This window comes from Macaca fascicularis, chromosome 6 (assembly GCF_037993035.2).
Source record: "Macaca fascicularis isolate 582-1 chromosome 6, T2T-MFA8v1.1".
In the NCBI taxonomy this organism is placed as follows: Eukaryota; Metazoa; Chordata; class Mammalia; order Primates; family Cercopithecidae; genus Macaca; species Macaca fascicularis.
Genome location: NC_088380.1, coordinates 74,889,547 through 74,901,575, shown reverse-complemented (window position 1 = coordinate 74,901,575; position 12,029 = coordinate 74,889,547). Strand labels below are relative to the sequence as shown.

Sequence of the window (12,029 nt, the reverse complement as noted above, 5' to 3'; positions counted from 1 at the left end):
AACCCACAGAATGACAGAAAATATTTGCAAACTATCCATCTGATAAGGGATTAATATCCAGAATATATAAGGAGCTCAAACAACTCTATATGAAAAAAATCTGATAATCCAATTTAAAAATGGGCAAAAGATCTGAATAGATATTTCTCAAAAGAAGACATACAGATGGCAAACAGCATATGAAAAGGTGGTCAACATCACTGAGCATCAGAAAAACGCAAATGAAAACTACAATGAGGGCTGGGGCCGCTGGCTCATGTCTGTAATCCCGGCACTTTGGGAGGCTGAGGCGGGTGGATCACGTGGTCAGGAGTTCGAGACCAGCCTGGCCAACATGGTGAAACCACGTCTCCACTAAAAACACAAAAATTAGCTGGGTGCGGTGGTGTGGTGCGCACCTGTAACCCCAGCTACTCAGGAGGCTGAGGCAGGAGAATTGCTTGAACCCGGGAGGCGGAGGTTGCAGTGAGCCGAGATTGTGCCACTGAACTCCAGCCTGGGTGACAGAGTGAGACTGTCTCAAAAACAAAAACAACAAAACCTACAATGAGAGATCATCTCACCTAAGTTTAAATGGCTTTTATCCAAAAGATACGGATGAATCCTGGTGAGGATGTGGAGAAAAGGGAACCCTAGGTACACTGTTGGTGGGAATATAAATTAGTGTAACTGCTACGGAGGACAGTTTAGATGTTCCTCAAAAAACTAAAAATAGAGCTATCATATGATCCAGCAATTCCATTACTATGTATATATGCCAACGGATTCAGTATGTCCAAGAGATATCTTAACTCCCATGTTTATTGCAGCACTACTCACAATAGCCAAGATTTAGAGGCAATCTATGCGTCTGTCAAACAAATGAATGAATAAAGAAAATGTGGTACATGCACACAAGGAGTACTACTCAAAAATAAAAAAGAGGCCAGGCACTGTGGCTCACATCTGTAATCCAAGCACTCTGGGAGGCCAAGGCGGGCAGATCACTTGGGGTCAGGAGATACAGATCATCCTGGCCAACATGGTGAAACCCTGTCTCTACTAAAAATACAAAAAATTAGCTGGGCATGGTGGCACGTGTCTGTAATCCCAGGTACTTGGAAGGCTAAGGCAGGAGAATTGCTTGAACCTGGGAGGCAGAGGTTGCAGAGAGCCAAGATTGCACCATTGCACTCCAGCCTGGCAACAGAGGGCGACTCCGTCTCAAACAAAAAAAAAAAAAAAAAGAAAGAAAAGGAAGGAGCTAAGAACAGTTGATTTTAAAATTCTTACATTTTCCACACATAATAAAAAATAGAGTAATTTCATAAAACCCTCTACTCCATTACCCAGATTCAACAGTGACCAATATTTTGCCACACTTACTTCATCCAACCTCTCCTTTTTGTTGGCTAAAGTATTTTAAAACCCCAGACTTCATGTCATTTCACTCCAATATACTTAGGTAAGCATCTCTAAAATACGGACATTCTTACATAACTATGCCATTTTGACATCTAACAAAATTAACAATAATGCTACAGTATCATCTAATATCTAGTTCCTACTCAAATTTTCCTGATTCAGATTTCCCAATTGTCTCATAGAGTAGCCAAAACAATTCTGAAGAAGAAAAACGAGGTGTATGGGAGTTAACAGATTTCAAGACTTTTTAAAGACACTGTAGTATTTCAGCAGCAATGGGAAAAACAAAGCAAAACAAAAAATAAACCCACCACTGGAACAGAATAGTGTGCCCAGAAATTGGACCCAAGTTCCGACACTGGAACTTGGTATGGCAAGGGTATGGGGAATTTGGCATTACAACTCATTGGGAAAATGACAGACTATTAATAGTACTGGGACAACTGGAGAAAAAATACTCAATCTTAGCCAGGCACAGTGGCTCATGCCTGTAATCCAAGCACTTTGGGAGGCTGAGGCAGGAGGATGGCTTGAGGACAGGAATTCAAGACCAGCCTGGCCAACACAGAAAGACCCTGTCTCTATTGGAAAAAAAAAAAAAAAAAAAAGAGAAAAAATACTGGATCCTCATATCATACAACAAAGAAAAAACTTGTTGGTGAAATAAAGATCTAAGTATTAAAATCAATATTTTAAAAATCTTAGGCCAGGCGCGGTGGCTCAAGCCTGTAATCCCAGCACTTTGGGAGGCCGAGACGGGCGGATCACGAGGTCAGGAGATCGAGACCATCCTGGCTAACACGGTGAAACCCCGTCTCTACTAAAAAAAATACAAAAAGCTAGCCGGGCGAGGTGGCAGGCGCCTGTAGTCCCAGCTACTCGGGAGGCTGAGGCAGGAGAATGGCGTAAACTCGGGAGGTGGAGCTTGCTGTGAGCTGAGATCCGGCCACGGCACTCCAGCCTGGGCGACAGAGCGAGACTCCGTCTCAAAAAAAAAAAAAAAAAAAATTTTAGAAGAAAATACAGGAAAATTCTTTGTAATCCAGAAACAGGAAAGCACATAAAAAGGAAGCCTTTGAAGGTTTGAAAAAAATTAACAAATTCAATCATATTAAAATTTTAACTTTCAGTACCTCAAAGATACCATAAATAAACTAAAAGTCTTGCCAAAGACTGGGAGATGATATATAAAGAATTCTGGCTGCTTGCTGTGGCTCACACCTGTAATCCCAGTTCTTTGGGAGGCTGATGCTGGAGGATTGGTTAAGGCCAGGAGTTTGACAAAAGCCTGGATAACAAAGTGAAACCTTGTCTTTATTAAAAAAAAAACCAAAAAGTATGAATAAGAATAAGTCCAATAAATCAATAGGACAAAAAAAGTAAGTAATCCAACAGAAAAACAGGAGAAAATCTAAGAAGCCAGTAAGTGTAAGAAAAGATGATGAACTTTACCAGTAATCAGAAAAATGTTAATTCGAACATAAGTACATATCATTTTCAATCTATGTAATTGACAAATGTTTTAAAGTCTGACAATGCAAATGATGTTGAGAATGTGGTGGGACAGTGAACTGGTCCAATCATTCTGGAGAACAATTTGACCATATCTGGTGAAGATGATGGTTGTGATACTCTGAAGCAACAATTCATAATTTGTTTCAATTACAGATACATTCTCTAGAGAAACTCAAACCTGCATACAAGATGACTCACAGATGACTACCCAGAGAAGGAATGTATTAGAGGAAAACATTAAAAAGCAGCCTAAATGTTTATCAACGGGAGTTTGGATAGAAAATTTCAGTGTAGACATATAATGGAAACTGATACTCAATGAGTATGAATCAATTGGTCTACATGTATCATATGATACAGAGGATTTCGGAAATAATGTTGACTCAGAATAACAAGTTGCAGGCTGGGTGTGGTGGCTCACGCCTGTAATCCCAGAACTTTGGGAGGCCAAGGTGGGCGGATCACCTGAGGTCAGCAGTTGAGAGGCTGTGGCAGGAGATCTGCTTCAGCCTGGGAGGTGGAGGTTGCAGTGAGCCAAGATCACGCTACTGCATTCCAGCCTGTGTGACAGAGCAGGACCCCATCTCAAAAACTAATAAATAAAAATAAATAACAAAGTGCAGAAGAATATACCAAATATACATATATAGCTTAAAGTATGCAATACTGGCTGAGTACAGTGGCTCACACCTGTAATCTCAGCACTCTGGGAGACTAAGGTGGAAGGATCACTTGAGCCCAGGAGTTGAAGACCAGCCTAGTCAGCTTAGTGAGACCCTGTCTTTACAAAAAAAGGAAAAATTTAGTGGGGTATGGTGGCATGCACCTGTACTCCTAGCTGGTTGGGAAGCTGAGGCAGACAGAATGCTTGAGACCAGGAGGTCAAGGCTTCAGTGAGTTATGATTGTGCCACTACACTCCCGCCAGGGAAACACACAGCAAGTTGCTGTCTCAAAAATAAAAAAGAAAAAGGAAAAAAAAAGTATGCAATACTACATATTGTTTTGAGATACACAGATTTGAGACACACACTGAAAAATGAGATATAACCCCAAAGGCCATCAATAGGGGATTGGTTAAATAAATTAGGAAACAAATTCCACATAATCTTTTTAAAAGGGTGAGATAATCAGTATTTCTAAAGTCCAAGACGCAACAGGTGAATGAGTACAGAGTAGCTTATTTAATGATTCCTTCCCTTTTTATAAAATTAAACACATGCTAGCAAATGAATGGGAGTAGAAATTATGAGTGTTGGAATAAGGTCTACAACACCAAATCCTCAATGTTCATAGTAGAAAGTATATACAACGTCTAAAACTGGGGGAAAGAAACACCTCAAGAAATAGGCCAGGTATAGTGACTCACAGGTGTAATCTCAGCAATTAGGGAGGCCTAGGCAGGACAATCACTTGAGGCCAGGAGACTAGCAGGGGTACCATGCCTGGCTAATTTTTGTATTTTAGTAGAGACAGGGGTTTCACCATGTTGACCAGGCTGGTCTCGAACTCCTGACCTCAGGTGGTCTGCCTGCCTTGAGCTCCCAAAGTGCTGGTATTACAAACATGAGCCACCGCGCCCAGCCGAAAGGCCAATACATTTTTAACAGTGTCTACAAATGCACTAGCCATAGCCCTAGGTACAGTGTGAATGGAATTAAACAGACAATAAACTCATAGATAGGAGGATTTCAAATTTCGACAAATGCCACATCGATGACAGAACTATAGCAAAGCATAGGGAAGGAGGGAGGCATATCTGTTTTAGCTGGAATGAACAAAGAAGGCCTCTATGGAGGAGACATTTGAGTGAAACCTGGATAAGGAATCAGCCATGCCATGTTCTAGAGGGAAAATATACCAACCAAGAAGCCAGACCAAATGCAATGACCCTGTGATTCTGGGACTGGCATGAATTTAATTTGTACAGGGACAGAAAAGTCAGTGTGGCTATGATATAGTGAACCAGAGACAGAATTAAAAAGATGACTAAGCCAGGCTTGGTGACATGTGTCCTTAGTTCCAGCTACCTTGAAGCCTGGGGTGGGAGGGTTACTTTAGTCTACGAGTTCGTGGCTGCAGTGAGCTATGGCTGTGCCACTGAACTCCAACACTTCCACCTGGGCGACAGAGAGAGCCCTCCCCCAGCCCCCACAAAAGAAAGAGGAGGAAAGATTCTTCTGAATTAAGGGTTTCACAAGGGAGAGGCTGTAGTGGTGGATCATAAAACATAAAGTAGGACATGACAAAAGTAAAAAAGTGGAAAAAAAAAATGGCCAGGCACGGTGGCTCACACCTGTAATCCCAGCACTTTGGGAGGCCGAGGTGGGTGGATCAACTGAGGTCAGGAGTTAGAGATCAGCCTGGCCGACATGGCGAAACCCTGTCTCTACTAAAAATATAAAAATTAGCCGGGCATAGTGGCAGGTGCCTGTAGTCCCAGCTACTCGAGAGGCTGAGACAGGGGAAGCGCTTGAACCCGGGAGGCAGAGGTTGCAGTGAGCTGAGATCGCACCGTTGCACTCCAGCCTGGGCGACAAGAGCGAAACTCCGTCTCAAAAATAACAACAACAGTAATAATGGCAAGAATAGTTGAGAAGAAGAGTCAGTCAGGTTTTAAATGAATGCAAGAGAGTGCCTGGAGGCTGGAAGATGACCAAAAAAGGGGGGAATTAATGTTAAATATGAATGACTTCCAAGGAGTTAGGGTTTTTGAAGGAGGAGAAGCAGATTCAAAGTAGCAACGGTAACAAAAGCAACATCAGGACACCTGGATTTAAATCCTAGCTTCGGCAATTACTAGCTGCGTGATCTTGACAAATCACCTAATCTCTCAGCCTCAGGTACCTCAAGTATAAAATAGGATTACTTTTAACCACTTTACAGATTGTTTTGAAGGTTAAATGAAACAATGTAGGTGAATGTGAGTTACGTAATTATGACCCAAGTCTGTCTGTCTTTTTTTTTTAAATTTTTTAAGATGGAGTCTCGCTCCCTCACGAGGCTGGAGCACAGTGGCGCCCTCTCGGCACAATGCAACCTCCACCTCCCAGCTTCAAGCGATTCTCCTGCCTCAGCCTCCCGAGTAGCTGGGACTACAGGCGAGCGCCACCACGCCCAGCTAATTTTGGTATTTTTAGTGGAGACAGGGTTTCACCATGTTGGCCAGGATGGTCTCCATCTCTTGACCTCAAGTGATCCGCCCACCTCGGCCTTCCAAAGTGCTGGGATTTCAGGCGTGAGCCACCGCGGCTGGCCGACCCAAGTCTTTTGAATGAATATAAGAAGCTACTGAACTCATTTTAGACTTCACATCAATGTTGTTAATGCTAGCGAAAATCTTTCATGGTAAATCTGTACACAGAAAATACAGATACGACACACTGAGTGGATGCAGATGTGGCAGAAACAGTGACCTGGAAAGATCACGGTATCAAATAGTTCTGAAGACCGAAAAGATGGCATACTTACCCCCAACATGAGTTTATGCAGTGAAAATAACATACAGCTTCTTCATTTCAACAGAAATTAAAAGGGGTTCAACCCTAGAGTTCCGTTTGGGAACATAAAGTACTAATTATTTTGTCTCTGAACATGACATGAGTAACTCATTATCAGAGTATGGTCAAGACTAATAAAATGGCTATCAGTCAATTCATAATACAGACATCTTCAAGGAGACTTGAAGAAACACGACACAAAAAGGTAACTCACTTTCTTAATGGCGACAATTTGGTTGGTATTCTTATCTCTGGCCTTGTAAACCGTGGCAAACTAGAAAGAAAAATAGGAATAACGTAAGTTTATGGGAGTTTCTGTGTTTGCCTTTTTGCATTTTTACATTTCGCGAAGCAGAGAGCCCAGAGTTCCTTAGCGGACTCGCGGCGGCTGGAAACGTGGCGGGTCAGTCTCCGTCCAGCTCCAGGCTACTCTTCAGCAAGGAGAGGCCGCTCAGGGATTCACCCCCAGGATGTAAAGAAGGGGCAGCAAGTGCGTCTGGGAGGTTTCCCCCAAAGAGAATGAGCAGCCAAGCCAGACCTCTGGCCTCCACGGGAAAACCGGCAAAGGTGGAGGCGGCGCGAGACTGTCCGCTCGGGGCCTTCCCCGTCCCTCCAGAGAGCCTCACCTGTCCCTCTCCAAGGAAGTCCAGCTTCTCATAACGCTTTGCCCGAGACTTCACGTCCAGAGCCATCCGGCGCCGCAAAGCCCGACTCCAGGCGAAAGGGGCGAACTCCCAGGACAGCACGAATTTAAAGCTACCTTAAAGCCTCCAACAGCCACTTCCGTCCACCCGGGTCCGCCGCGTTAGTATCCCCGCCCCACTTCCGTGGTGGGCGGAGGAAGCTGCGCTAGGCCCGGGCGGTGGGCGTTCCCCACCCGTCACGTGACGCCTGTCGGTGCCTTAAGTGGAGCATCTTCAATGGCTGCTGTGTCACTCTGTTACCGTTTTAACTTGGGTATTTTCTACATTACCAGGCACTAGTCAGCGTTCTAATTTGGTGTTCCATGCTCGGGATTTGGTAGGTGTCTGTGAATGTAGAAGGTTTGGCCTTGTACCTGTTCTCGCTTTTTGGTTCTCGCTTGAGCGCGTCCTGTCGCCATGGTTGCTATGGACGCCAAATCATACTATCTCAGATTACTGAGACGAGTGCCAAGTTCTTACGGGCTGGTCAAGAGTATTCTTAGTCCAGTCCCTTTATGAAGAGGCAGGCCCAGGGAAACAAAATCCAACTCAACTGAAACGTGCTGTGGGAATCGGCTTCTAGTCCTCAGTTTTCTACTCGGTAAAATGGAAAAAATAAGGAACTACATCACAGGTGGTTGTGGATATTAAATGAAACATGCAGAAAGCTTAGACATTAACTCAATTAATTGAGACAATGCTCAATTAACTGTTAGCAGTGATGAGTACCCAACCCCTTGATTATCACAAATTGCCATAACAAACACACTAATTCATTTATTCAAAAAAATATATTGAGTGCTTTTCCTTTTTCATTTTTCCCTCTCTTACGCTGCTGATACTGAGTGTTTTCTATGTGCCAAGCACCATTGTAGAATCTGAGATAACAGCAGGGAACAAAGATGCCTGCCTTCCAATGGGAGCAGATAAAAAACAAGTCAAATATGTGTTATGATACGTAGGTGGTAAGTGCTATGGAGATAATAAAGCAGATAAAGGATAACAAATAAGGGCAGGAGCAGGGATGGAGGTTTTTAATAGGGTGGTACAAGAAAGGCATCACTAAAAACCCACTGGAGGGATTGGAGCAGACAAGTGATATGACCTGACTCACTTTTAAAAGGTACACTCTGATGGGAGACTATATTATAGATTTCGAGGGACAAGGAAAAGAAAGAAGGCCTATTAGAGAACTATTGCAGTAATCCAGATGGCTCTACTAATGGATAATTACAAGGTTCTGAGCCAGAGCAGCTGTCAACCTGGAAATGTTCCCCTGCACCACCAGCCCCCCTGCCTTTTTTTTTCTTTTTCTTTCCTTTTTTTTTTTTTTTTTTTTTTTTTGAGACAGAGTCTAGCTCTGTTGCTCAGGCTGCAGTACACTGGCACAATCTGAGCTTACTGCAACCTCTGCCTCCAGGGTTCAAGTGATTCTCCTGCCTCAGCTTCCCGATTAGCTGGGATTACTGGCCCACTCCACCACACCCAGCTAATTTTTGTATTTTTTAGTAGAGACGGGGTTTCACCATGTTGGCCAGGCTGGTCTCAAACTCCTCATCTCAGGTGATCCTCCCTCCTCCTCCTCCCAAAGTGCTGGTATTACAAGCATAAGCCCTGCGCCCAGCCTACATTTGATATTTCTAGGAGTTGAAAATCCTAAGTTTCAGAGATATGTTTAAGAAAGTAGCAAAATACCAAGGCCAATAATTTAGTCATTTTTTTTTTAAACTCTGTAATCACACTGCCTGCATTTGATAGTGGCCCTATCAGTATTCAGCCACTAGATACAACTAGAGTAAATTACTTACTTTGTTTCCAGTTTCTTCTGTCATAGGATCTACTCAGAGGACTGCTCCAAGGCTTAAATGACCTCACACCTGCAAAGCCCTTAGAATAGTGTTTGACAACTAAGTATTTACTATATGTTAGCCATTATCTTTCAGTCCCTTGTCATTACTTGGGTCTAGGCAAAACTCACACGTTGCAGAAAACACACCATCTCTCTTGAGGCAAGTCATACCTAGTGGTGCTGTTGTCACAGTTTCTTCTGATAGATATCACTGAAATAGTAATTTAACCTCACTTGTAGAAATAAGCTAGTGAGCAGCTGGGTGCAGTGGCTCGTGCCTGTAATCCAGCACTTTGGGAGGCCAAGGCAGGTGGATCACCTGAAGTCAGGAGTTTGAAACCAGCCTGGCCAACATGGTGAAACCCCGTCTCTACTAAAAATACAAAAATTAGCTGGGTGTGGTGGTGGGCACCTGCAATCGCAGCTACTAGGGAGGCTGAGGCAGGAGAATTGCTTGAACCCGCGAGGCAGAGGTTGCAGTGAGCCAAGATCACACCATTGGACTCCAGCCTGGGTGACAAGAGTGAAAATTCCGTCTCAAAAAAAAAAAAAAAAAAAAAAAAAAGGTAGTGAGCTAAATTTCATGAAACTCTTGTGAGACTTGAGGTCCCCAAGTGTGCCATGGCATATGAGTTGGTAATCAGTATATTACAGCATGCTGCTGACAAGTAAATTCCCATTTTGGGACACTTAGGATAATGAAGACAGCATTTAGATGATATTCTGGGACAGTGAGATACTGTATATATAAAATATCATTTGAGCACTTTGAACCAAAAGAAAAAAAAAAAGAAAATAGCATTACACATTTGCAAAGCATTTTTCAGTTTAAAAGCACTTCCACACGTCTGTATTAGCCAGCTTGTAAGATGGCCATGATGATCCTTGCCTTCTGGTATTAATCCTGTTGCGTAGTCTTCTCCCACAATGAAACAGGCTGTTCTGTGTGACCAATAAAATATGGCTGAAGTGTGATTTATGAGGCTAGAACATAAAAGGATGACTTGCATGCTTGGATTATTTGCTCCGGTGAAAGCCAGTCATGTCATGAATTCACTCACGCAACCACGTGGAGAGAAACTAAGGCCTCCTGCCAACAGCCAGCATCGGCTTGTCAGCTATGTGAGTGAGCCATCTTGGAGGTGGATCAGCCAGCCTCAGCCAAGCCTTCAGATGACTGTAGCCTCAAGTGATTTCTAATTGCAACCGCATTAGGCACTAAGTCAAAACTGCCCAGTGAAGCTGCTTCTGAATTCCTGACCCAGAGAAACCAGACAAATTAAGAGTTTAGCCACTTAATTTTGGGGTCATTTGTTACAAAGTAATAGATAATACACTAATTTGATCCTGCCTATCACACTGTGTAGTACTGGAAAGAAAAACAGAAACTCGGACAAATTAAGCAATTTGCTGATTACATATATTTAAGTGCCTAACCTCTAAATGAAAACACAGGCTATTTGACTGTAAGCCTCACCAGAAGTCTGTAATACTCTCCTTGGGAGCTCATCCTGTGACAGCAATTCCCACTGGCATACTTTTTGCCATACCTATACTCACAAATTCTGTAACAGTGACAGATGTTTTTCATTCTGACTTTCATGGCAGCAGCTATAGTAAAGACTGCCTTCAGATATACATCCACAGTTCGACATTAGGATTTCTAACTGTTGGCTCACAGTATTACTCATACCATTCTTCACTACCTGAATCCGAATTTATTTCTGAAAGCAAAATAATGGCCCTGGGTTTTCTTTTTTTTTTTTTTTTTTGAGATGGAGTTTTTCTCTTGTTGCCCAGGCTGGAGTGGCTGGCGTGCAATGGCGTGATCTCGGCTCACTGCAACCTCCGCCTCCCAGGTTCAAGCAATTCTCCTGTCTCAGCCTCCTGAGTAGCTGGGATTACAGGTGCCCGCCACCACGCCCAGCTAATTTTTTGTATTTTTAGTAGAGACAAGGTTTCACCATGTTGGCTAGGCTGGTCTTGAACTCCTGATCTCAGGTGATCTGCCCGCCTCGGCCTCCCAAAGTGCTGGGATTAGAGACATGAGCCACCATGCCCGGCCCGGCCCGGCCCTGGGCTTTCTTTTGCTGAAATAAGAAAACTAAGGGATAGCAGCAGGGCAGGAGCAAAGAACAGTGGTTGTTCTAAAGTAATTTTCCCAAATAATTTTTTTTTTTTTTTTAGACAGAATTTCGCTCTGTCGCCTAGGCTGGAGTGCAGTTGTGTGACCTCCACTCACTGCAACCTCCGCCTCCTGGGTTCAAGCAATTCTCCTGCCTCAGCCTCCTGAGTAGCTGGGATTACAGGCACCTGCCACCACGCCCAGCTAATTTTTGTATTTTTAGTAGAGACGGGGTTTCACCATGTTGGCTAGGCTCGTCTTGAACTCCTGACATCAGGTGATCCGCCTGCCTCAGCCTTCCGAAGTGCTGGAATTACAGGTGTGAGCCACCACACCCAGCAATAAATTTTTAAATAATAAAAAAAAGAAATGAATCATGTTTTTATTTTATTTTTTTCATGGAGTCTCACTCTGTCGAACAGGCTGGAATGCAGTGGCGCAATGTCGGCTCACTGCAACCTCTGCCTCCTGGGTTCAAGTGATTCACTGGCCTCAGCTTCCCTGTAGCTGAGATTACAGGTGCATATCACCATGCCTGGCTAATTTTTATGTTTTTAGTAGAGATGGGGTTTCACCATGTCACCCAGGCTGGTCTTGAACTCCTGACCTCAGGTGATCAACCTGCCTTGGCCCCCCAAAGTGCTGGTATTACAAAGCGTGAGCCACTGCACCTGGCCTGAATCATGTTTTTCAATGAGTCACCAGAACAGCTTATTGCCAGCATCAAACCCCAATCCCTATCTCATATTTGTGCTGAACAACATTTACACTAGGCTACAGCAAAAAATTTATAAGAGAAGTAGATCAACTCTGTGGAGTAGTAGAAATAAGTAAAAATTAACCCACAGGTAATTGAGTAAATACAGAAACATACTCAAAACCAATTCTATTTCTTGCTCATGAGCTACCGTTAACTCTCAGGGACCACTTCTTTAAAGCATATTCTGGAAATCG

General features: G+C 43.4%; 1 protein-coding gene across 3 annotated transcripts in view; it reads right to left on the bottom strand.

Annotated features, from left to right (window-relative positions):
- Window positions 1-7,234, bottom strand: part of CDK7 (cyclin dependent kinase 7) — a 51,496-nt gene extending 44,262 nt beyond the window's left edge. For all 3 annotated transcript variants that reach the window (XM_005557071.5, XM_005557072.5, XM_005557073.5), the window contains exons 1-2: window positions 7,045-7,234; window positions 6,633-6,692 (exon numbers count right to left, since the gene is read on the bottom strand). In XM_005557071.5, the coding sequence (XP_005557128.1) occupies window positions 6,633-6,692; window positions 7,045-7,110 (126 nt within the window). In that variant the 5' untranslated portion in view covers window positions 7,111-7,234. The remainder of the gene's footprint in view (window positions 1-6,632; window positions 6,693-7,044) is intronic.
- Between the last annotated feature and the right edge of the window lie 4,795 nt (window positions 7,235-12,029).